This window comes from Tamandua tetradactyla, chromosome 23 (assembly GCF_023851605.1).
Source record: "Tamandua tetradactyla isolate mTamTet1 chromosome 23, mTamTet1.pri, whole genome shotgun sequence".
In the NCBI taxonomy this organism is placed as follows: Eukaryota; Metazoa; Chordata; class Mammalia; order Pilosa; family Myrmecophagidae; genus Tamandua; species Tamandua tetradactyla.
Window position 1 is genome coordinate 44,632,750 of NC_135349.1, and position 27,295 is coordinate 44,660,044.

General features: G+C 45.0%; 1 protein-coding gene across 6 annotated transcripts in view; it reads right to left on the reverse strand.

The window, feature by feature from the left end:
* Positions 1–27,295, reverse strand: part of SNX29 (sorting nexin 29) — a 669,987-nt gene that overhangs the window by 135,552 nt on the left and 507,140 nt on the right. The window contains exon 19 of one of the 6 annotated variants that reach the window (XM_077141765.1): positions 18,545–18,747. The exons of the other annotated variants lie outside the window; for them this stretch is intronic. Coding sequence (XP_076997880.1) covers positions 18,619–18,747 — 129 coding nt within the window. The 3' untranslated portion in view covers positions 18,545–18,618. Of the gene's footprint in view, positions 1–18,544; positions 18,748–27,295 lie in introns of those variants that run through there. 6 annotated transcript variants of the gene reach the window in all.

Consider the following 27,295-nt stretch of genomic DNA (forward strand, 5'->3'; position numbering starts at 1 on the left):
TAGCAATGGATGAAATGCATTATTTACTAAGAGCTGCCAGCACAGCCCCCACACCTTTGAGAGGAGGACAGAGGATGATTGGTTGAGAAACGGAATAGCTGGGACCAGAAGGTCTACAGTCCCAGGTGCCGGCTAGGGAGGAGACCCTTCCCTTTGGGAAAGCACTATGATGCACACAGGTCTGCTGGGCCCTGGCCCAAGCTGTTTCAGGACATCTGACACCAAGCTCAACACTTGTGAAAGCTGCATTGCCTACCTTCCCACCCGATTCCACAGGATTGGTTTTGAGGATAACTGAGACCAGGACACTGGGCTCAGGGTATCTCCTCCTCCTCCAAAATCCTGCCCATGTCAATCCACTTATTTCTTAGCCCTACCAGCCCCCAAACACAATTGGCTGTTCTCTCCTCTGGGTAACTGCCAGCATCTCATTTTCAATTTTTCTTAAGTTTTATTCTGAAATAATTTAAAACTTACAAGACAAAATCCATACAAAGAACTCCAACAAAGCCTCTGTCCTGCGTCTCTCCACATAACCCAGATCCACTGATTTTAACTTTTGCCACATTTGCCATATCATTCAATGCATGTACCAGTCCATCAATCTGTATAAGTGTGTCATCATCTAAATTTTCTGAACATTTGTGAGTAGGGTGTATGCATCATGCTCCTTGAACACCTAATACTTCCATGTGTATTTCCTAAGAATGAGGAAACATGTAATATCTGAAGTGCTTTCTCAGCAAGTTCAAGAACAACAGGTGATTCTCATGCACCAAATGCAGGTTAGGCCCTGGTTGGTCATGAAGAACTGAACCAGGTGGGATCACTGCCTTCCTGGGGCTCGCAGCAGGCTAGAGAAGACAGCAGATGTTAGGCAAAAAATCACACAGACATATATAATTTCAAACTGTGGTAAGAGCTCTAAGGAAAGGGTCATGGTTTTTTCAACTTTTGTAGGCCTGGGAGTGGAGTTTGGCTAGCCTGGCAGTTACCTTTGATCTGGGACAGAAAGAACAAGTCAGAGCGGGCCAGTCACAAGAAAGAAGGCAGCTCTGGGGCAAATGGCAGGGTGCATTCAAAGGCCCCTTGGCAGTGGTTACGTGGAACTGGAGAGAGCTCAGGGAGATGAAGTGGCCAGGTGCAGGGAGAGGAAGGCAAGAGGGACATAAGAGGATGCTGCAGGGATGGGCCGAGTCATGTTTTAGATGCCAAAGGATAATAAAGGAAGCAGACCCTCAGGGTCGTTGCTTTTGCTGCCACTGTGCCTGGAATGTTCTCCTGGGAAGCCACTGTCCTCACCTTCCTCCCAAATCCCGCAAGGTTTCTGCTCACCTCTCCCTGCTGCTCCCCAACACCACACCATCTGATATATGTTTGGGACTTGGTTTGTGACCTGTCGGTGGTCTGTCTCCCCCAACCAGAACATAAGTTCCATGAGGGTGGGATCCTGGCCAGTTCTGTCCACTGCTGTATCCTCTGCTCTACTACAAAGGAGATGCTCAGTATATATTGAGTGAAATAAATTTAAGAAAAGAATGGAATGGATGGATGGATGGGTCAGAGTGGATGTGGACGTTCTGCTCAGGTGTCCCTACGGGCACTGCCAGCAGCTCCTGTGGACAGGCCTTGCACCCTGAGACCCCCTGAGGGATATGTGTCAAATGTGCGCACAGGGGCAGCTCAGAGCACACGACTACTTTCCAGCTCCCAAGGATGGGGGTGGGCAGGTGATGCAAATGACAGTGATTTATAGACAAACAAATGGTCTTTCACTCACTTGTAGAGAACAAGACTGAGAAAAGAGGAAAACTCTAAGAAAGGAGGAAGTTTTTCCTTTTTTAAGACTACTGGCTTTGGACCACAGCTGGCCTACTCACATTTACTTTCCACAGCCCCAGTGGAGAGGTATGTACCATTCATTTTTTTTTTTTTAATGAGATGTCTTCATGCACCATACAATCCATCCAACGAATACAAACAATGGCTAACAATATCTTCACATAGTTTTGTGTATTCATCACCATGATCATTTTCGAAACACTTCATCACTCCAGAAAGAGAAAAATCCCATATATCCCATATCCCTTTCCCTTCCTTCTCATTGACCACTAATATTTCAATCTACCTAATTTATTTTTATACCCCTCATCTGCCCCTCATTATTTCTTTATTTTTTGTCTTTAATTTTTCACTCATCTGTCCAGACCCTGGATAAAGGGAGCATCAGCCACAAAGTTTTCACAATTACACAGTCTACTGTAAAAGCTATACAGTTATACAGTCTTCTTCAATAATTAAGACTACCGGAACACAGTTCAACAGTTTCAGGTACTTCCCTCTAGCCAACCCAATACACCATAAACTAAAAAGGGATAACTATATAATGTATAAGAAAAACCTGCAAGATAACCTCTTGACTCTGTTTGAAACCTCTCAGCCACTGAAACTTTATTTTGTCTCATTTCTCTCTTCCCTCCCATTCTATTTTTTTGGGGGGGTGCATGGTCTGGGAGTCAAACCCAGGACTCCCACATGGAAGGCGAGCATTCTACCACTGAACCACTATGCCATTCTATTTTACTGAGGCTAAGTCATTGACCCCATATAGGGTAGTTGGAGGAGTGCAAAGACTGAAGGCCAAGCCTGCCTGACTCCACAGCCCATATCTTCCCACTACTGCTACAGCCTCCTCCTCAAGGCCAAGGGAAGCTAGGAAAAAAGTGGTGACTCCTGTTCCCTTGATTTGCTGAGCTGCTGACACTGGCACCCACCCATTGGCTCTAGAATAAAGTACAGACTAGAAAATGCAGAGTGGAGCACTTGCAACAGAAGGTGGCTGAAGATGGGCTCTCACAGGAGTGTTCCCACTCCACGTCAGCCCCGGCAAGTTAATGGGTCTTCCAATCCCCTCCAAGCTTGTTGAGACCCCTATACAACCAGACACTGGCTGCAGCCCTCCTTCAGCCCCAACATTGCTAACATCAGCTGATGGCCAGGGAAGGTGGAGGTAAGCAGGAACCTGCCTATGCTCTGGGAGGGAGGATGGGGGGGGGGGGAAGGGGAGGGAAGGGAGGAGAGAGAGAGAAAAAAATAGGAATACAAATAAAGAACCTATTAACAGATCCAAAGAGAGTGCGAAGGTGGGTCTCTGACTGCCAAGCTCTCTCCAAAGGTCCCTTAAGAAGCTTCCAAGAAGGGAATAATAGGATCACCTCCCTGCACAATACATGCAAAGCTCTGTGTGCTGTCCAGGATTCCTGTCTTAGCAAAGGACACCATGATCCACCTGGAAGTCAAACTGCTCTTGCTCTCTCTCTATTTTTCTTTCTCTCTCTCTCTCTCATTCTCTACCATGAGTTAAATCCATCATACTCTGTCCTCCTGCTCTTTGCTCCTAAATATTCCTTGACTCTGCCCACTTGTCTTCATCAAAATGCATAAGAGTACTTGGTCCAGCCACCACCAAGGAAAGACATGAGGATTTCTCACTGGTCTCCCCACTCCCCTTGCCCTCCCCCCACCAACCCTTCCCACACAGCAGCAGAGCTGCCTTTTCAAAACCACAAAGCTGACCCTATCGACCTTGTTGGGAAGCTCTGCCAGCCTCATGTGGAAATGGACACAGCCCAGGCTTGCCTCAAGCAGGAGGTGGGACTGAGATGAGGAACTGGCCTGGGCTTGAGATAGCACCCCGCCCCCCTCCCACCCCACCTCACCCCCTGAAACAGTTGGTTCCTGGCCCTCACGTGATTCCATACAAGGCTGATTCTATAAGTCAGGCTTTGCAAGTGTTGTCAATATTCAACTCTTGTGACCACTGCCTGTTCATGTCCCAGGACCAAAGCCCAGCCCCACTGTGTCAATCACCCTGGGCAGGAAAGAAGGACTTGGGGGGCAGGGGGACTGAGGCTGGACAGGGGTGCAAGGGACATCTTTTGCACGATTGCCTCACACCTAGCCCTCCTCCTAGGGTAACAGCAAGACTCTCCTCTTCATCTCTTTCCTTGGGGTTTAGGTGAGACTGGCAACACCCAGCTCTAGGGGTGAGGCATGTAACTGACTGGGGCCCTCAACTGTGACTGATTCAGGGGAAGCATGTGTCCCATGATGGGCCAAAGCCAACAAGGCTCTATGGAACCTACGTGAAGAAAGAAGCTAGCTCTCTGTTGGCCTTGCTAATTCTGGCACTACTGATTGCCATTTCACTATTCCTTGTGGAATGTAAGAATAAAGTCAACTCAGTAAAAAGCAGAGCCAAGCAATGGATAAACACCTTCTGAGCACCTGGATCTAGTCATTCCTGAAAAGATATTGCTCCTGAATTTTTCAATTATCTAAACCAAAATATTTTTTGTTTAGTTTTTTATAAGGTCACAGAATTGAATTTTCTGTCACTCATGACAAATTGATTCCTGACCTATTTAGGAAGAAAGTCCTATCTGTCTGGAGTTCGTGGTTATTTAGCCTAGGCTCCAGAGAGACCACGCCCTCTGAGGGTGGTAAGCTGGCTCTGTCATGGGAGTTGTAGGCCAGGTAGTCAGGGAGCGACCCTTCAGAGACCCCCTGAAGATGTGCCTGTTGCATTTCTCTCCCATGACCCCTGCACTCTTCGTTCAGTTTGCCTAAATTGAAAGCCTGGTTCAGTATGCTGAGCGGCCAGAAGCAACAGGCCCAGCTGTCCTATCTGGGTCTGGACAGCAAAGCAGAGGGAGCATGGCACTCTTCCTCTACCCCAAGTCCAAGCAACAACGACCACTGGTGGGCAGCTGGGCCCGGAGCCTGGCATTCGAACAGTCATCCTCAGCATGGGCAGCAGCCGTAGGAGCCAAAGAGAAAAGCACGGGGGGCAAGTCCCTGAGAGCACATGAAACCGTTCCTGGGAAACTCAGAAATAGCTGGAGTCATTTGATTAGAGCTAATTTCCGGTAATCAAGCTACCAGGGGCTCCAACCATCATATCTGGAGAATTTAAAAGGAACTATGACTTCATCAGGCAGTCACATGTTGCAGCCTGGATATGTGAGTCACATTAAACCCTTTCAGCCCAGTGCACTGCAACAGACACTCACTTGGTAAAAACTAGTTACTCTATAGCACCAAAATTATACATAGATACTTAGACGTCACTGGAAAAGCAGAAAAGTTTTCTGCTTCTCTCATCTAAATGCCAACCAAGTAATCTGGGGGTAAAGAGGAAGGCAGAGGCTGAATATCTGTTTATTCTGAAATAATTTAGAGACTACTTCTGATATATTGATAAATATGATTCTAACCACATGTGTGACAGCAATTATATCCCCCAAAATAAGTGGAGAGGGATGCAAATCAAACATTAATGGTGGTTATTTTTGAACTCTAACAGATTTTATTTTCTTTATGGTTTCCCTGTGGCAGATCAGACCATGAAACCAGGGTCACCATGGGTTGTGGGGCCAGGGCATAAAGTCTCACGGGGACTGGAGACCAGGCAGGGGGCTAGAGCCGGGGCGCAGGAGCTAGAGCCGGGGCACAGGATGTGCACAATACTGATCTCAGCACATCCCTGAATTTTTTATTCTAAAGAAATTGAAAGGAAAGCCTTCTTGGCAGATCAGATTTTTCAAATTGCTTGCAGCCTCAAATAGAATTACTGTGATGGACAGGAGGTTACTTTTCAGTCTGCTGGTACAAGTTTTAATAACAGAGTAAGTTTCTTTTCCTAAGAGGTAAGGAGGGGAAGGGTGTGTTATGAACTTGCTCTTTGACTCAAAACTCTCATGACTGGGAGGCAAGCCTGCCTCAACTCTCCAAACGCAAAGGTAAAGGAAGTAAAAGGTAAAGGAAGTAAAACCACTTCTGGCAACATCCTTCTAAGTTAGCTGAGCTGTAGGTATCTAATTTATTTGAGTTCACCCTTTGTGTGCTGAGCATCTACATGTGCCAAGACCTGTGCTGAATACCAGGAGATTTATGGAGCTGATCAGTAGTTTGGAGCACTGATTATGACCTCAGTCTCAGGCCTAGGGCTGCCTGGCTTTGAATTTTGAGATTATACTTTATTAATGTGTGACCTTGAGTAATTTATGAAACTTCCCCTGTGCCTCATTTTCTATCTGTAAAATGATGACAATTAACAGCACCTACCTTCAAGATCTAAAAAAGTTCACATAATACTGGAGCAGTTCTAAAAAAGTTCACATAATACTCGAGCAGACAGAGAAACAAACAATAGTTCAGTGGAATGTGTTGAGACAGAGGGATGCACAGGAGACCAGGATGACGAGGTGTGGAATGCAATGTGAATGAAGTCTTCCTGGAGTAGGTGGCACTTGAGCAAGGCTTTGAAGAACAAGAAAGAGCTGACCAGAGGCAGAGGGAAGGCAGTAGAGGGAAGAGGGCAGTCCAGGCCAAAGCTACCGGAGAGGGTTTCTACTTTACTTGATTATACCAAGACCTTTTCAATAAAACGTTCTAAACAGGAAATCAGAAAGAGTGAAACGGTTATCAAAGAATTTTAACAAGTAGTATGCTCAACTCTGAAAATATCAAAGAAATGGTTACCTTCTCAAAAATGGTTTTAGGGCCGCCCCTTCTAAATGCAGGGTTTGGGCCACACAGGGGCTATTTGGCTACATTTGAACTCCACGGTGTAGGTTGTGTGACGGAGCACAATTCAGCCAAGTGGCACTCGTATAAACGAAAGGCAATAATTCAGCAAGGCTGGCCACCAGCATGTCACTTTATAATGTGATTAAGAATGACCCTCTTCTTCCTACTGCTGCTTACGGCCTCTTCAGGAAGTGCAGCTTCCCCTGATGTACAGAGAATTCGATCCAAGTCAGGCACTTCTCCATCTCACTGAGTTTCTGTACGGCATCTGGGATCCCCTCAGAAGTGGTACTTCTCATCTGGAGAGAAACCTTGCAGCTGGTCTAAAGAGACCCCCCCCCCCCCCCCCCGCCCTGCTCTTCTGTCCTTTTCTTAGTCACAGGCTCTTGGTCACGTGCTCTGGCATCAGGGGGAATTACTGGAAAGATACAAGGGGTATCAGAGAACCAAGAGCTGGGTGGAAGGGCTGATGGCCCCTGAGGGAATGGACCAGAAACAAGAAAGGCATTCAGTACCAACTCTGGAGCACAGGTGGATATGAGTTGTTTGGTCTACCTGATATCTGCTCCCCTTCTTCTAGTTGTGATACCTCAGTTCCCTTAAGGGACATATTCTGCACCCAATCTCAGAATCTGCTTCCTGTGGGTCCCACTGCAACGCTGATCCACCAAGGTCTGGCCAATTAGGGGTTTGTGCGACTGGTAAAGAGGTATGCTGACTTTTTCATTACCCTTAACCTGAGGAGATGTAACTCAGAGCTTCTGAGGACCATGAAAAAGTGGGGCACCTGCCAGAGAATAAAACCACTGCAGACAGAAACAAGAAAGGAGGGAGCAAGAACGGATAGGGGAGATTAGAGGGAGGGGCGTTGAATGACTGAGTCCCTGGATCAAGCCACATCTGGACTCTTCAGTTAGATAAGCCAATAAACTCTGTTTTGCTTAAACCCATTTAAGATGCAATTTTTCCTATTTGTAATCAAAAGAATTTGGACCAAAATAGACTCTGGTTGAGTCAGTATTTGCATAGTTTCCCTGAGTTGAGTGCCCACCCTGAGCTGATTAGCTAAGACAAGGACCTGCCTTCATATCTAATTAGTGTCTAAGTGGGAGGAATGGGTTGTTCTCGGGGAAGTAATAGATCAGTAAAGCACCTCAAAGGATACCTCCTCCGTGCCCAAAGCATTCCTCTTTAAACTGGACTTTAACTTATTCACACAACAATGCAAAGGCTCTTCTTACACCCTTAGAAAAGACTCTGGTCATTATTGGTGGGAACAACAGTGCAGCCCATTTCTTGAAAGGGGAATACTATAAACACTTCCCTCCTCTACTCCAGAACCAGGACGAGTGATGACTTCCTAACAGAAATGTGAATCATAACCACAGGAATCGCCAATCAGAACGGATCCTTCATCAAGTAGCTACTAATTCCCAGGCTGTCACTGAAGCAAGATTGCACGGTATATGGATGGGCATGCCAGGACTAGATTTTCCTTCCTTCTTGCAACCATTCAAGGTCTCTGGGTATCTTCTGAATGCCTCAACATCCTTGTCTTGGCATTACAGAGCCCTATCTCCTACTTAAATGCATTGAGGAAGCTTTAATTTAAATAATGCTAAAAAAAAAGGAGGGGGGCAGTACTTAGCTTAGGGTCCAAATGATACAAAACATAAACTTATTTCCATTGGGTTCATGGTGGGAGTGTTAAAAGCACCTCCTGATGAGTCTGAAGATTTCTTCACAGGCCACCCAAGTCCAAGGTGGAGCTGCTAAATCTCTCTACCCAAAACATCCCAAAGAAACACAGATGTATGCTCTTTTTTGACACAGCTGCAAGACGGTGCTTATGGTCTTTAATCTTTCTCTTTGAAAAGCAACCAATTTAAGAATTTTTGCAGTAATCATTTCAGAGTAATGAAAAACAAACAGAACAATAGAATATTTCAGATGTGATGCAAGTGGCTCTGTGCACCTCTCTCTAATGCACGTTTAAAGAGACATATTTGCATTATGAAGAACCTTCTTTTATCTCACTACACAAGCAAATTTTGCCTGCATGCAGGCCACGAACATCGTAACAGTTAATTTACTCAACATACTCATTTCTCCCTCATAATGATGCCCATAAGATATCATTACCTTAAAAAAAGTTTCTGATTTCCAAGAAGGGACTTGAATAATTTTCATCTTTTATGCTTGCAAGGCACTATGGAGGATGTTTAACCTGTGTTACTTTGTCTCATCTGCAGCTTTTAATGGTGAGGTAAATGATGCATAAAGTGGGCCTTCGCCCAAAGGCTGAAAACGGGGAGGTGGTGGAGCTGTGATATGAAACCTTTGTCTCTTCTAGCTCCAAACCCGTCCTTCTTTCACCATGTCACTTTGCCCCCAGGTGGCAGAGAAAGAGCTCAGGCCCAAGAGAAGGCAGCCTGCAGGCCACCCTTACCTGCCACCTCTCTGTCAGACACAGGCAGATGGCCTCCTAGCCTCCCTCCAGAGGATGAAGGTTCACACAGGCGCAGTGGACACCCGCTTTCTGCCACCAGCTGTGTGACCTTGGCTGAGTTACTTAACCTTCCTGAGCCTCAGTGTTACCATCCATACAACAGAGATAACATTAGCAATTACCTTCCAGGGTTGTTGTGATGACCTAATGGCATAATGAATGATGGATGTCTACCATACTATTACTAGCAATTTTATGATGGCTTGAATTCTCATTAAATGTTATAGGGACACAATGTGAGTTGAATATATTACAGTGTTGCTACATCATAAGGGGAAGAAAAGGGATATTCTGATCTGATATCTCAGCTCATTCCCCACTGCAGAGGTGGCACCACACAGAGGAAGCCTAAAGGGTCCAAATGAACCCTGTGAATTCAATTCAAACACTCCTACAGTGCTGAGAGGTGCAGAGCACTTTCTCTACAAGCTGTTGGCAGATGCGAAGATGAGAAAGGTCCCCTGCTTTCCAAGAGGAGTCTAGAGGGCTCTTATCTACTCTGGTATACCTTCCTCTAGGTCAGTGGTATGTAATCTTTCCTGGGTTACAGATACCTTAGAAAAGCTCATAACACCTGTGAATCCTCTCCTTGGAAAAAGGCAATTAGAGATACACCCCCCCACATACACACCAACACCCACACACCACCATCACCACCAAATAAGCACACACATACACAAACCCCACCAGGTAAACACACACATATACTCATATACACACAGGTCATCAGGTACACACACATCTACACACACACCCACCAGGAGGTATACACATACACACTTACTCTACCAGGTGCATATACATACACACACTACCACCACCACCAGGTACACATAACACATGCATACACACACACAGAAAGCCCCCACCAGGTGTACAAACTCACCACTAGGTATACACACTTACAAATCATTTCAAGGCATTCAAGAAAGCCCCAAGATCTATCCAGTCTCTACAGTGAGGAAGCTCTGACTGGCCAGGTCCGAGGAGCCAGTTCCTCGGGACCCCACCGTGACGTCCCCTCTGCTGCAGCAACCCTGTGGGCTGGTGCTCACTCGCATTTAACACATACACGCTTATTTTATCCTCGGCAGCAACCCCATGGGCTGGGCTCTCACCTCCATTTTAGATAGGGAAAGCAGAGCATCAAAGAGGTCAAGTGGGAAATTCAACATGGGGCTTCTGGCTCCAAAAGAGTCCAAACAAGACCCCACAGCCAACTGAGGGCACTTCTGCCCCCGCCTGAGGAATCCATTGCTGCTGCCATCCCCTTGTCCATGCAAGCCTGTACCCCATGCACAGAGTTTGAGGATGGGGTTTACTTCCTGAGCAGGGCTGACCATTAATCACTGGTTCCTTCTGATATCCCTCCAAGACCTAGTTTAGTGAGAGCCCTTTGTGCCAAGGGCTTTCTCTGCAGGAGACAAACCAGCTTTCTCTGCAGGAAGGAGCTGTATAAACTGCAGACCTGGAACCACAGACCCATGGAGCTGGGAAAACCAATGGCTTCACCCGCCCTGGGCTGGGACCAGCTGGCCAGGGTGTTCCTGGGCGACACCACTAACAACACCCGCCTTTATGGGCCCAACCCTCATTCACAACCCCTCACCTACAATCCAAATCCACAAAGCAAAGCAATTTGGTGGTAAAACATGACTGAATCGAAATGAGGGTGTTTATAAACTTTCCTCACCCTGCTTCAGGTGAATGTTCCTACGTTTTACTCTAGACATATTGACGTGTTTGATAACGGAGTGCTGTCTCAAACCCCACTTGTTACTACCTTATTTCTTTCTGAAATCTAAGAAGAAAAAACAGGAAACATCTATCTTGAATTGTGCTGACCTTGAGATTTTAATAAGGGGTTAGGGACTCTGTAATAACAAAGTCTGCTTAAATGAAGTTGAGCTTTATGTTCTAAACTCAACCCAGGGACAGAAAGGGCACTTGGTCAAAATTACCATGTGGAAATATTTTAAATCGCCCATAAAGTACGGTAAAAACATAATTTGACATGCAACCCTGAATAGTAATTTGGCTATATAAATGTATTATGTCTATAGTATTATATAATAAAGTCTAGATACAAAATAGAATTTTATAAGAGTCTTAATTATACAAAAGAGACATATCTTTAAAGACCATTTCTGGGAGTAATTTTATATCTAAATTTTAAGAAAAGGGACAGCAGATTCTGGACTTCTAACTTCTGCTTCCTAAGGGTTCTTACTTGTGGAAGGAAAGCTAAGCTGGCTACCCTATTTAAATTAATTTTCTCTCACTCTTTCTTTCCTTTGCCTACTGTGGTATATTAAATTTCTTCCTCACCCACCCCCCCGGCCCATATACCCATATCCTATGCCATGTGACTTTGCAGTTCCTTCTACTGGAGGCAGAGCGTACTTGCCTTGACTTCAGGTTTGGTTGTCTAACTTGCTGTGACCAACAGCTGGCAGAGCTGACTTCAGGCAGAGGCTCAAAACGCACTTGCACAGCTTGTATTCTTCAACCTCTGCCTTCACCCATGGAAACGAGCCCCAGTTAGTCTGCTGGCCCAAAAAGGATGACAAAATGTAGAAAAATCCCAACCAACCTACAGACACAAGGGCAAGATTTGTTTTAAGTCAGTGAATTCAGAGGTTGTTTGTTACACCATGGTATTGTGGCAATAGCTGACTGATACGCTCAGCAAGAATAAGTGAAATTGGATGAACTGAATGCACAGGAAGCAGCTCTACTCTACAGAACACTTACGATGTGGTCATTGTTAATTAATGTACTATCTGTTTTCCACAAATCTTATTTAATTATCACAAGCATTTTACAGATCAGGAAACTGAGGCTCAGAGGGGGTCATGACTTGCTCAAATTTAAATAGCTAGAAGACTGCAGGCCAAGTATTTTACCTAAATCTTCAGAGTCTGAGCTCCTTAGCTAATGTCTTTCCTTCAGCTTCCATTTTGTTGCTTGTGAAAGAAGAATAGGGAGACAAGCTACATTCATAGACATGGAATCCTGGGCTAAAGAGAAGAGAAATGACAACTTAATTTTTTTTGAGGGCTGACTATATATCCAGGGCCAATGAAAGGCATTGAAGAAAAAGTAGAAAAAATAAAGACACAGAGAATTAATACTAATTACAACCACAGCTACTGTTTACCAATAATTAATGGTGGAAAGCATGTATATACCACATTTACTTCATAAAAACCTCAAAAGGCAGGTATCACTGTTATCCCTATTTTATAGATGGATAAACTAAGATACAGAGAGCCATGGCAAAATCCTTAAGTTTCATAATTACAACTCAACTTGAAGTCTTCAAATGTCTCTTCCCACTGCCTACGACTTAGTTTTCAAGCATTCTTTCTAGCCACCCGTTTTAGTTTGTTAATGCTGCTGGAAATGTAATATACCAGAAATGGGTTGGTTTTTATAGAGGGAATTTATTAAGTTACAAGTTTACAGCTCTGATGCCATAAAAATATCCAAACTAAGGCACCCAGAAAAAGACGCCTTGATTCAAAAAAGGGCTGATGGTTAACATCTGCTAGCTTTCTCTCAAGGCGTTTCCCTTCAAATAGCTTCTGGGGTGGTGGGAGGGAAGACCTTTCTCTTTCAAAGCTCTCTATCTGTGTGGGCTCTGGAGATTTTTCCAAAACTGGTTTCCTCTTAAAGGATACTAGTAAGCAACCCACCTTGAATGGGAGTGGGTCACACCTCCATGGAAACCATCTAATGTAAAAGTTCCACCCACAACTGGTTGGGTCACACCATGTAAACAACTTAATCAAAAAGATCCCACCTAACAATACTGAATCAGGATTACAGAACATAGCTTTTCTGGGTTACACAACAGTTTCAAATTGGCACACCGCCATACCTCTTTTCCAACATAACCCTATGTGTAGATCTGACACATGTGAGAGATGAGTGCCGAGCTGCTCTGGTTAAAGCGAGGAAGGGGTTAGAGCCCCATTTGTCCCTAGCTGTGCATGGTGAGTCTGAGGCTCATCATTGGAGCTAGGTCACCACAAACTCAAAACAGAAGGTCCCTGGTGTGGAAGACAAAATCCACACTCCCTGGCCAAGACACTTGAGGCTCCTCACGGTCTCCTCCCTGCCTGCCTAGCCAGCCTCATCCTCTCACTCTGACTTAGAGCCTGTACCCCAGTCCCACAGAGACTGCTGAATTCTCCCTCCCCCAACCCCTGGCACCCTTTCTGGCTTTTGCTTGTGCCTGATAAAAGCCTGCCGGCAAGCGGTGGTCTTTAATAGGCAGGACCAAGATCTGTGTAAGAACGCTTCTGTGCATGATACCTTGCCCAGCCTCCTACACAAATAAAGATATCATAAAACCTACTGGATGAAATTATCAGGCATTCACAACAGTGAAAACTAGGAAATTGGAAGGGTGTCCTTTAAGACAGAGATAGGTACCTGGATCCAGAATCTAGGGGAGGAAAAGACAGGGAACTCGGGCTAGTTTGGAGGCGAGAGAGGACTTCGCAGTTACCATGCTCTGTGAGCCCGAGCAGTAGCAAGTCACTACCGCCACCTAGAGGTCAGTTACAGACATGGCTGATGTGGACCAAACCAGCTTCCATTGTTCGGCATGTGTCAGACCAGAAATGGAGGAGGCTCTCAGCCAAAAGGCCCTCGATGGGTGCCAACTAGGGTCTACAAGGCCCATCCCAGAACCCCTAGAGCTGTGGGCACTTCAGAAAACGCCAGATGCAGACTCACATCTGATTGGCTGCCCAAGCAAATCTCAGGGTTCTGGTGTAGGAAAAGGGCTACTAGGGCTGGTTGACAGCTCAGATCTTCTTATGGGAGAAAGAAACCTACTCAAGATGGCTGAAATTAGCTGTCTCCCCTCCAGTCACTTCACACCACAGCCAGAGCAGTGGTTACAAAAAACCAATTAAAGTTCCTCGATGACTCTCCGATTGAGCTCACGATCAAGACCAAGTTCCTGAAGAGGCTTAAAGAACACTGTAAGATGGTCCTTGCTTACCTCTCTCTCCTCAGATTCTTCTCTGGCCATGCCCCACTTAACCCAGCACATGAACCATTCTACACAGCAGCAACTGGCATGTATGTGAACCCACAAATAGCTGTTGAAGAAATGAACCCCAAGATCCCTAAATACTATGTGCTATGTCACCTGTAGGTTTCTGGGCATGCTGTTCTCTCAATCTCTTATATCAGTCGGGAATTGCACTTGGCTCCAAAATAGCAGTGGGTTAATGATTGACGGTTTATTTCCCAATGTCAAGCAGTCTGAATGGAGGTAGTCTGAGACTGGTGTGGCTATTCCACAAAGTCATCAGGGACCAGGTGCCTTCCATCTGTCTGCTCTGCATCTTCACTGTCTGACCGCCATCCTCAAGGTCACCTCATTGTCCAAGATGGCTGCTGGAGCTCTAACTGTCATGTCTGAATTTTAGAGAGCAGGAAGGAGAAAAAGGAGGACAAAGGATGGACCACCAAGCAGAGGTATCTTCTTTTAGCAGCCTTTCTGGAAAGCCACACTCAACATACACCTGAATCTCACTGGCCAGATCTTAGTCACATGGTTATACCATGGCCTTATATCCGTAAGGGAGGCTGAGAAATACAGTGTTTTCATGTGGGCATAATGCCCAGGATCCTGTTACTAAGAGATAAATAAAATATAGGATTTGGGGTAAGCAATAGCATTCTCTGCCACAATCTTATATATCCAACTACCACCGCCTGATGGAAGGCCAGAGGACAAAAAGAATCCTAAGGCCCCCTTCCTGGCTTCTCAAGGCCTACAATCTGATTGAGGAGTTAAATCCTGAAAGGATAAGTGACAGCATCAGAAGGAAATAAAAATGAGTCCTGTTTCAGCCTTCGAAAGGTAAGTTTTATGCCAACAGGAAGGCAATTATTGAGCACTGACTGTAAGCTGGGTGCTGTGGTTGGCACTTCAGAAATTTCACCTCGTTCAGTTTTTATAACAATCAGGCAAAGCAGGCACTATTACCCCCATTTTGTAGAAGAGGAAACTAACATGGAAGGGTTCCATGATTTAACCAGGCCACACAGTCAATAAGGATTTAAAGAAAGAATGACAAATAAATCTACCAACTCTAGAGCTGCCTGCCATCTCCAGCAGCAGTGGTGGCTGCCTGGAGAAAGCAGCGGCTGTGCAGAGAAGGAGCCTGAGGATAGGTTTGAGCTCTCTGTAACTGATTAGTCAGGTCTGCCATTGACATAGTAGTGGAGAGTGGTGGCTCCTACAGGGTCTCTAACATTCCTGTTTTGGAAAGGTAAGGAGGTCAGTTCCCCTGTGGAAATGCTGCACTTGCACTCTGGTGTCTCCTTCTGAACAGAGGTGGGGGGAGATGGAGGCTGGGAGAGGAGGCAGACTACTCCATGCTGGTGAGACGGCCTAGGCTTGGCTGCTGAGAATCTGTTTTGAGTCCAAGGCTTCTGTGCCTTGAAAAAGCAGGCACTTAGCAACTTGCCAAAATGAAGGGCACCTTCAAACTTTAAAGTATTCCTTTTACTAATAAATGGACTCAAACGCAACTAAATAAATGAACAAGCTGCACTTTTATTTTAAAACCCAACTTGAAAGGGAAGACCTGTTATCCAGAATGCCAAGCCTGCCACCAACCTCAACACCCTGCTTCTCCCCTCCCCCGCAGGCCCACATGAATGCATGCCCAGAAAAGTCCAGCGGTCACCCAGGCAGGCCACCGCATGTCACACCACAGCTATAGCCCCTCCTCTCACATCAGCCAGGCCAAATGGAGGAGAGAAGGGAAAACAATTCACGGCATGTTCAGGACTTGGAGAAGCCACTCCTGAACCTCCCAGGCTGGGTGTAACTCTCCTCTGCGCTGCCTTGGTCCTGACCGGTACCTCTTCTTTTTTCTTTTTTTACACGGGCAGGCACCAGGAATCAAACCCATGTCTCTGGCATGGCAGGTGAGAACTCTGCCTGCTAAGCCACTGTGGCCTGCCTTCTGACAGGTACCTTTATCACCACTGCCTGGTAAATTCATCTTTGATCTCTGACCCTCTGAATTTAACTCAGTGTCTGGACACAGAATGTACCATTTTATAGCTAGCCCCAGGCATTGTCCTAAGTGCTTTCCATAGATCAGGGCTTCTCTATCTCTGCATGACTGATACTTTGAGCTGGATTCTTCTTTGCTGTGTGGGTCATCCTGGGCATTGCAGGATGTCAAGCAGCATCTGTGGCCTCTACCACTAGAAGCCAGGAGTACCTCCCAGATGTGACAATGAAAAATGTCTCCAGCCACTGTCCAGTGTCCCCTTAGGTACAAGATCACTTCTGCTTGAGAATCACTGATGAACATTACCTCAGAGAAGTCAAGCAACTTGCTCAGGGTCACACAGCCGGTACTTCTGCTAGGCACCTTACACTGTTGTTGTTCTTATTTAAGCTTCACAACAATCCAATGGGGGTGAATGGGACTTACAACTGCCCCATATTCAAAACTGAGGTTCAAAGAGGCCTAATAACTTAGCCAAAACCAAACAGCTGGGAATGGACCTTCATTAGAAGTGAATCCAAAACTATACAGCTGAAGCTGCTGGTACATGGTCAGATACATCACTCCTTTATTTTAAGGTAGAAAGAGTGGGAGGTGCCCACCAAGGCCAGTTTGGTCTTAAACCATCTATTTCTTAAAGTGATGCAATCACTGTACACCAGCGTTTTGTAGTTTTTTTAAGAGGTGAAAGGCTGCTGCATGGGTTATCTTCTTGTTGGTAAATAAAACGGAGGGGGTCATGGGTCATCCTGCACACTGAGCTGTTGCCAGATCATTAAATGATGGGTTACAGGAAGCAGCTATCACTTGGTGATTAATCACTGACACTCCTAATCCCACGGACTCCTTCACCACCACCTCCCGCACCACCCCACCACCCACCAAAAAAACAATGCCATCAATGAGAAAGAAAATGTAACTTGAAGGAGCTGGCAGGGAAGCTAATTTTCTATTACAGTGCATCTCCATTTTCTCACAGAGCCCTGAAATTGCACTTATGAATGTGATGTGTACTTTAGAAAAACGTGGTGAGGAGTAATGAGGATGAAATCTCAAGAGTGTGAGGACGGATTGTTGAATAAATAAAAATAGCCCTAAGTACTTTTGAAACTCTTCTATTCAAGAACAGAAATGGCTTTTTTTTTTTTGCAGTAGACAGACTTTCTCTGATGCTTGTGAAAGGTAAGCGTTCTGTTCAAAATCATTGCCAAAAGCCGTATTATTCCGCAGCGCTTGGTCCCCAACTTGACAACTTGATAGAATTCAACTAGAGAGTTTTCTCACTGGTCAAACGAGTGTGTCTGGTCCAGCCAATGCCACCTCCTCTGGGTTTGTTCCCTTTTCTCTCCTCCTGAGCTCATTTCTTCATTGACTCTTGCCAGAATCCCCAAGAATCTCCCTTCAAGCCCATCTTCCCGATGCTTCCTCAAGGGCTGGTCTCAATCACTTATTAACTGGGCTGCTCCCTTTCTTAAAATGCTCCACAGCCTCCTGGTCCCATTCAGGGGAGCGCCCAAGCTCCTTGGTGTAACAGACAAAGCCCCACATCTCTAGCTTATACTAGACTTCTGTTGCTCTGGGCCCCTGGATCCTCTTTGGTGCCTGTGGCCTGGCAACTCTTCAGGAAGTCACCATCTTTCCTACTCTTGGACTGCATACTTTGGATGGAGCCTAGCATTCAGGGCTAAGCAAAATCTGTGTAACCTCATTTACCTGGCCAGTGATTGGTTCAAGAATGAGGACATGATCTATGATTTCATGAGGTTTATCCTGGGTTACTGAGAAATAGTCTCACTTTTTTCTCACTTACTTGATGTCAAGTTGATTAGGCTGAGATCTGCCACAGTCACCTTCTGCCAATGAGAAGAGAGCCTGTCTGAGAATGTGACCACAGAAAACAGAGCAGGTGGACCTTGTTTGTATCCCTGATCAATTTATGCCTGAAGCTAGATGTACCTTGAGACTTTTCATCAACATGGAGTAATAAATTCCCTTTTATGCTGAAGTCAATTTGGGTTTGGTTTCCTGACCCTTTTAAGTGATAGTACCAGGTACAAACCTCATTACCCACATTGAACTGCATGATGAAGCGAAACCAAATAACACCTAGCCCTCCCCACGTGCCATATTACCTGTCCTTGCTCTGCCTTTGTTCCACCTGCTCCTTCTGCCTGGCCCCACCTTGTTTTCTTTGCGTGGATAAATTCTACTCTTCTTTTAAGGCTTGTCTCAAGCATCTTCTCCTTGGAACATCTTTCCCTAGCTCCTCCTCCCTTTCTCCACTGTAACCAATTTCTGCGTTTTCCCTGGTGCCCGAGGCAAATCTCTATCACCACCCCCCGCCTGCTGCTGTGCCTGGCCCCCTGTTCTCCCACTAGATGGAGCATCACCTGAGGGTAAGGAGCTGTGTCTCCTCCACCTCTCTACCCACAGGTTTTTACACCATGCCGGGCAGAAAGTAGGTCACTCAGTAACAGTTTGTTCAAATTGAACTGCTCCTTGCTCCACAGTAAACCTCACAGGCAGCCAGAAAAAACTCACCTTGGGTAGCCAATCATTTGAATCAAACTGTCCCTCTGGGCAGAGTAAATGCTGAAATCAAAGCAAATCATTACTGTCTTAAAGGCAAAAGGAGATGCTTAAGTAGAAGTGAGAAACTGGGCAGGGTTGGTTGTAATGCGTTAACATTCCAAGCACCTCATCTGGACAGCTTGCTGTTTGAAGAAAGACAAACAGATATAACTATGAACCCAGACTCTTTATGGAAATTCTCAGCTGCATTTCAGGGTGCTGGGAAGCCAATTACATAATTATCCGCATGGACTGAGGTCCTGTGATAGGGTCAGGCTTTTCCAGGCAACAACAAGGACAAGAGGATTATCTGGAAAAAAATCACCTGCTTTCTCCCATCAGAGCCTTGAGATATCACAGTGAAAGAAAATGAGAAATTAAACAGGATCACTGGCTGGGGACTTTTTAAAAAGTTCTCAATTGCCTTGAGCAATTAGACATGAGAATAGTGAGAAAACATTGCCAGACGGTATCTGCCAGGGTTGCCCATCATTTGATCAAGAGATTTCAGCAACAGGATAAGGGCAGCTCTTTGGAGTTGGGGAGGCAGGAAAAGTCAGCAGAAAACATGTAGGCTGTAAAGTCACCTAGACCTGGATTCCAATCTTGGTTTTGTCACGGCAAGCTGTGTGAACTTGGTCAGCTCAGGTGACCTCTCTAAGCCTCAACACTGATTCATAAAACGGGAATTGTAATTTATTAATACTGTCACCCTGCAGGACCCTCCGGAACACCAGCTTTGTCATCATCAAGCCTGAAGCCTGGTATTCAGGCTCCCTTGGGCAGGATGCGGGCAGCTTCAGCTACTGTTGTCTAATTTGGGAGGAACGTTTTTATCTTAGATAACTATCTGAAGACAAGTGTTCTAAAAGCCCTTTCCTGGTCCTTTCCCAAAAACTGTGCTGCCAATAGAGATATCCCAAAGTATGTTGACAGCGGCAGGATGCTGGGGAGGGGGCCACCATTTAGCTGGTGGAGCTATTTTAACTTCTATTCAGTAAAATGAAGCACTCTAATTAGTCACATCACAAAACACCTTCTTGGGAAAGAGCTTTGAAAAGTAATACATGAAAAGTAATAGCTAACACCTCAACTCTGGCTTAAGGGTTTTCAAAATCTAATTAGACCCTCTGGCCAACTGGTTTCCATGATCTCTGCTATAACAACAAGAGGAAACTGATTTTGCTTTAAGAGTGAGGAGAGCAGTCTGCTGGTTTAGACTAATTTCCTCCCTATTTATGGGATTTTCAACCTTGTCCCAATAGTTTCTCTGAACGTCTATCTTCATGGCTAAAAATGAGGTTTGATAAAAGGTAAAAATTGATACATGAAGTATTGATTGAGAGTCTTTGGAATATCAAGGACTGGGTAGAACCAAGCACCAGGAAAGTTTTCATTTTTGTTTCTTTAAAATTCTACTAATGACAGACCCCTACTAACATATATATCTATGCATTTATAGAAAAAAGGCAAGGTAGGAAAGTCCTCAGAGTTCATGCTGGTACCTCTGTGGCCCTTCTTCGACTGTATGAATGCTTTAAGAATAAAAGATTTGATTTGAAAGAATGGTGGTAGCCCATGGTATTATTTTAAATACTTACATCCACTCCTGCTAAAATACAGAAAGTAAGGCAGCTTATGTAATGGCAGAGATCCATCTAATAGAGCAATATATAATAAATAACAGCCATTTCATATTGAGAGCTTAGCATATATCTTAGCATGTACCAGGGCCTCTTCTAAGGGTTTTCCATTTAATCTTCACATGACAAAGATAGAGAGTTTAAGACACTTATCCAAGGTTACACAGCTAATAAGTGCAGGCTGCATTAGAACCCAGGATGTTTGGCTCCAGAAGCTGCACTCTGACCGTGATACATGCCCAAATGAGTGCTGGTGTAGCCTGTTGTGTAATGCCACAAGGCAGGTCCAAGCTGGGCCAAGGGACAAGAAAGAGAGAGAGGGAACTCGCGTTAGGTGAGAAGATTCCAGTTGGGACTCAGAGGGCAGCGAAGGAAAGGAGGAGGGAGAATCCAAGCAGAATGAACATCTAAATTTTAAAGAGACCATAGAGACAGGATAAAACTTATGTTTAGGGAACAGGTTGGATAAAATGAAGGGAAACAAAGAATTGATGCTCAAGACCGAGTTTGGGGTGGACATTATCTGTGCTCTAGTTCTAGTCCACATCAGGATATGAAACCACCATCATCAACAACTGGTCCACGATCAAAGGTCAATGGATAATCAGTATCTGACAGTGAATAAGACATTTTTTTCCCCCAAGAGCTTGGAAAACTGGAAGAGGAGACTGTCCTGAGGAAGTTTAAGTATATGAGCTACATATGGGAGATCTGAGCAGAACTCTGTAAGACACCTTAGACAGAGGTACCGCCCCCTCAAAAGACCTGATGGGAACCTAAATAAAGGCTTATGTTAGGTCGAGGGACATGAAACTGCTGACACGACTATATTTGGCCTACAAAAAGGGAGTCTTTTTTCTTTCCAACTTTATTGAGGTATATTCACATATCTCACAAACCATCCAAAGCATACAGTCACGAGTTCACAGCATCATCACATGGTTGTGCATACATCCCACCATCAATTTTAGAACATGTCCATTACTCTAGAACAGAAATAAGAATAAAAAATAAAATCCAAATCCTTCCATATCTCTTATTCCCCCCTCCTGTTGACCCATAGTATAGTAAATTTATTACTGTTGATAAAAGAATATTAAAATATTATTCTTAACTACAGCTAATATTTACAATAGCTATGTTCTTCCCGTACAATCCTCTACTTTTTTTATATTTGTAGCAGTTCTTGCAAGAACCTATTTATATTTATAGTGCTAATCAGTGATATACATGACTTTAAACAATCACTTTCAATCAAATTCACATACAATACAGCACTATTACTTATAATCTCAATAACAAGTTACCATCACCTCTATCCATTCCCAAACATTAACAATTTATACTATTAAGTAATTGTTCTCCTTTCCCTAACTTCTATCTCTAGGTACCCTACACTATATTTGAAGATTCTTAGCTTAAATGTTCTAAATAGTTAGTTCATATTAATGAAATCATATAATATCTGTCCTTTTATATCTGACTTATTTCACTCAGCATTATATTTTCAAGCTTCACCCATATTTGTCACAGGCTTAGGACCGCATTCCTTCTTACTGCTGCATAATATTTCATTGTATGTATATACAAAAAGAAATTTCAACCTAATACTTAGCTAAGAAAGATTGTGTTGGGTTGTAGGAAGCCAAAATGGTGAGGCCCAACTGAGCACTGCCTCAGTAGAAAATTTCTGCCAACAGATTTTGAGTAGTTCCTATTCCATTGGTAAGCTCTTCATTATTGTGAGAAGAAACATTCAGCCATCTGAGCCTGGTGCCATCAACATCTCATTCAGATGTCCCTGGGGTGTTGAATATATAGCATCCTTCTGATTATCATCTGACTTTCCATGATGCTCTGCCAGTTTCCATGAAGGCAAAAGATAGGAGTGTTTTGCTCGTTAATGAACACTCAGGACCTAAGATGATGATTAGCATATTTATTGAATGAATGAATGAAAAAAAAAGAATGAATACACTAATCACATGCATACCACTTCAGTTCCTGTGGCAGTGATAGCAGGAGACATTTTTCTAGTTTCTTTTGTTATTTTATTTTTCAGCCCAGTGTATTTATTCCCCCTTCTTGATGTTGATTTTAAGCGTCCTTTCTCTTACCCTTACTTTAACCAACCTACTACCACTTCCAGAAAGACAAAACCAAGGCTCATTAAATAGTCATTATGAGCTTCACTGGCATGGAACCTTGCAAGGACTCTACTCCATAGGGCCACCTCTTTCACAGGAAAATATTTACTGCCAGCTATTTTGAGAACGTTCTTTATGAGTGCTTTCCACTCTCTTCTGTGCTCATAAAGCCCACAATGGGTGCCTTTTGGAGTGCTAGATCAAACCTGAATTACCCATTCAATTACAGAAGGTTAATTTCATTAAGTATGCCACAGGATGATGAAGAACAATTACTGACTGCCTTGTGCTTTTGAGATTGGCAGTGGAGAAGCTGAAAGGAGTGTCCTTGTCTTAAAACACAGGGAAGGAGACACCACTGCTTCCCGAGTGCATGCCGAAGGGCTAAGTGAGGAACTTACTAGTGAGGAACATGGACTCCAGAGCTCAAATGCTTGGGTTTGAATGTGGCACACCCCCTCCCCACACTTATTGGCTAGGTGATCTTGGGCAAGCTACATAGCCCCTCTGTGTTTCAATTTCCTCCTTGGTAGAATGAAAGTAGTAATAGCACCTCCATCCAATGGTTGACCTGAACACCTAAAAAGCACTTAGTACAATGCCTTACACTCCATGACACCATGCTGAGTGTCAGCCACTTTTGTTAATGACCTCATCTGTGGGCTCACTGGGGATGTGCTGATTAACTGACTGCAGAGAGGGAAGTCCTGGAACAGTTGTACAATGAGGCAACTTTACTGCAGAAGATAAAGCTTCTTAGGGCCACCCAAGAAGAACTCCACTCTAATTAACCATTGAATATGTTTGCTCCATCCAGCCAGTCGGTCACTCAGTCTGTCAGGCATATAGTCTGTCAGTCAGTGATCCATCGCCTAAGTACTGAGCACCTACTACATGTGTGTGCAGTGATAGCGCTGGGAACCCAAGATGAGAGAGTCACTATCCTCAAGGAGCTGCTAGTCTAATGGGAGAGACACACAGGAAAGAGCAATCATTGCACAGTGTGAACAGTGCAAATGGAGGAAGTCTCAAAAAGTGAGAACCCCTAGAGGGACATCTGGAACAGCAGACAGCAAAAACTTTCTGTAAAGGGCCAGATACAGAATATTTTAAGCTTTGTGGGCTGCTTCAGCACGCGTTAAGATTAAATTAGCACTTAAAAAGACCAGGTCTGTTAGAGCAAAGGGGTCCTAAAGCAGAGTGAGATGGATTAACAGAGAAGGGGCAAAGCAAACTAGGAAAGAGGGAAGGAGAAGGAGCAAGAGCAACAGCAGAAAGTAAAAAGAGGAAAGAGGAGAGGAGAAAACCTGCTGGGCTTATAAATTAGGTGAAAGTCTCCAAGAAGAGATGCTCCCTTAGCAGACACAAGTCTGCTGTAAATTCACACTGCGGGGGCCTTGCAGGACAGGGGACTTCGCTGACACCATCTAATGCCATCAAGCAGGGCAAAGACCCTGTGAGCCAACCCACAAGGTGGATCACTGAGACCACAGGAATGTAAGAGTAAACTTCATTCATCCCAGCAGCCCGGTCTGAGAACTGTACTCCTAAGCCCAAAGCTCTGTATTTGTCCCGGCACAGGGTAATGGAGCCCATGCCATGCAGGGCTGTGGTCCTGGGGAGCTATGGGGAGCCAGGTGGGCATGTCGATTAGCCTTTCTCAAGGTGGTGAAAAGCCAGCCCCATTTCACTGCCAACCTCTGCAAAAATGAACAGTTAAGTGCCGGCAGTCAGAATGCATTTCTTATTATCATCCTGTAAGGAGAGGGCAGGGATGGGGTGGGTGATGAATCAGGGTGCCCTTTGGGTCCTGGGGCTGAGGGTGAGGGTAGAGCTCAGGAAGGAGCCAGGGTCAGATGGGGAAAGAAAAGGGATCCGTTAATCAGGCAGTGAAGGGGATAGAAACGTTTTCCTAACTGTCCCATCCTCACCCTCACTTTCTTTGCCAATCTATTTCAGGTTGTGGCCCAAGACTCAGCTTAGGCAACATCCCCCTCTAAGAGGCCTTCCCACCTCTTCATCCTTTCTTACCAAACCTGGACCCATTCATCACTACGATCTGAACATGTGAGCTTTTCCCAAAGGACTGGTGTAGTGCAGGCAGGAGCAACATCATTGCTGTCTCTAGCCTGAGCACTGAGCACAGTATGTGACACTTCACAGGCACTCAGCTGCTAAAGAGAATGAATAAGTGAAAGGAAGAAGCAGAAGAAGTAGAGGAGGAGGAGGAAGCAGAGGAGGGAGATGAAGAAAGAAAAACAAAAGAAGGAAGGAAGGAGAAAAAAGAAAAGGAGGTAACAAAACATTCACCACATTCATTTTGCCTATGTTAAAATAATAAAGGATTTCAGTAACATTAGGGGAAAAAAATCTCAGCTTTTTATGGACATGTCTGTCATCCTAAAGTAGAACACAGACCATCTTTCAGAAGCTCAGATCTAATACTTTCCTTTCATATATTCAGAGATGTTGGATGTGGAGCAGATGGTTGAAATCATATTACTCTAATGCTCACATTTGAAGACAAGGAAAGCAAGACCCAGAGAGGGGAAAGGGCATGGCCAAGGTCACCCATGCCAGGCCCAAGGCCCCTGCAGAGTCCTTCCAGGCACAATTGGAGCTGGGGGCGGGGGGGTGGGGCACCCTCAGCCATTAGGAATCCTGAGCCAGGCGGCGTCTGAGCAGTCAGGGCTATATGAATGTCTGTCTGGGCAACAAAGGCATCTTCCTGAAATGGAATCTGGCAGAAAGATAAGCCACCAGGTGCGCACTCTCCACTCCAACAGGCAGTGCACACTTACACTCGAGAATGTCACGCATCACACGTACACCAAGCTGTCACCGTCTCCTTGTACTAAAAATGGTACCACCTTGCTGTCTTCATTCCTTCCTCTCTCTCCAAATAGAAGCACCTGTCTGTGAGCGCCTTAACTCCCTCTCTCCAGTAACAGCCAGCCACCGGGAACTTGGGCCCATGGAGGAGACATGGCCCTTACTTGTGCCGATGCTGCTCCCTGGTGGTGGGGATGTGGGAGTGGGTTGAGCAGAGTATAACAGTGCTCTCGGGCATTTCCAAGAAAGTCACTTTAACTGCCTTTAGAAAATCAACCTTGAGCAATGTCTGCATCATGGGCCTAGGAATACTGAGGTCTTGTGCAGCCCTGACTTAGCTCCATGGACCACTGTCCTGCCTGGTCCCAGCAGCCTCCCAGGATCAGAGTCCAGCCTCGGTGACTAGCCCAGGGGTGGCAGAATAGGATGCACCCCACAGTTCCAAACCAGAGGGCCCGGTGGATCCTCGCCACGTGGTGACCAGCAATATGCAAGGAGTTCCTGGATTATGGGTATAGCAGGATTCCAGAGAGGATCTCAGGGGAACGAAGAGACCCAAGATTGAGGCCCCTAACGATGCTCCTCAATGCAGCAGCTAATCAAGGGGTGGGGGAACAGGCATCTAAGTGAGAGTTTTCTAGTATGTCCCAGGAGATGTCTACAGGTATTCATAACCATTTAAGTTCCTAAAGCCAGGCCCAGTAAGTCTATGGCAGGTTTATATATACTTCTTGTGCTGTGTGAACCTCCAAGATGGTGAACTAGAAAGAGGTGGTTCCTTAATTTAGATGGTTTAGGAAGTTGCCTATCTTCTTATAGGTCCACAATTTTAAAAATGGGATCTTTTTCTAAGCCAGAGAGAGAACAGTCCAGAATTTTAAGAAATAGATGTAAGGCAGAAGAGGTTTCCTACAAAGTCCCTTTGTTTTTGACAGAGGCTAACATCAGGTGGGTTACAGTCAGGTATTATCTGCACTGACCTTACAAGGCACAGAGGACATTCTCTTCAATGAAGGAACAATTCCAAAGGTCCAAGAAGAGATATAATTCCTCCACCTCCACCCTGGACCTGGTTGAGCTCTTCAGATACAGCTCAGTCCTTGTCTAAGGTTGAGCTCCTCAGATACAGCCCCGTCCCATCCAAGGTCAAGGTCCTTGGATACAGCCCAGTCCTGGTTCAAGGTTAAGCTCCTTGGATACAGCCCAGAATCGGTCCAAGGTCAAGGTACTCATATACAGCCCAATCCTAGTCCAAGGTCAAGCTCCTTGAATACAGCCCAGTCCTGGCCTCCTCCCCTTAAAGGGATTGACTTCCATCTTTTATAATAGACTTCACAAAGACACCATCATCCTCTGCAGTTCTCAGAATACAGGACTGTCCCCAGGGCTTAGGTGTCTGATATTAGGGCTCAATGATCAGTGACATCCTATTTTGCTCAAAAATGCAGAAATAGTCACTGAGAGCTAATATGTTGCAAACACACTGGTCAACACTTTATGTTATTTTGTGAAGCTATTCCTTTTATCCCCATTTTACAGAGGAGACTGAGGCTTGGAGAGGGCAAATAAGTTGTCCAAGATCATACACGACAAGATGTGGAAGAGGGACTTAAAACCAGAGTGCTTGACTCCACAGCACAATCTCTTGCTGCCCCATCATTTCAAATGATGTGAAGTAAACATGACCTGGTAAACTTGCCTATCATCCTTGATCTAGAGTTAGGCAAGGGAATGAGTTTGGGTGGGTATTAAATTCTCTTCTATAGGTTTCTGGGCTCTGGCATTGTTTTCCTGAAAACACCAGAAAGTTGAACAGGGCTTTTGATCTCTACAATTCTCATTATCTTCCTGTTGGAAGACTTTGTAAAGGACATATTCCAGTTAATGGACATTAAAGCAGAGGAAGAAGGTTCATTATACAGCCCATTATCTCCTCTCAAGATCTTT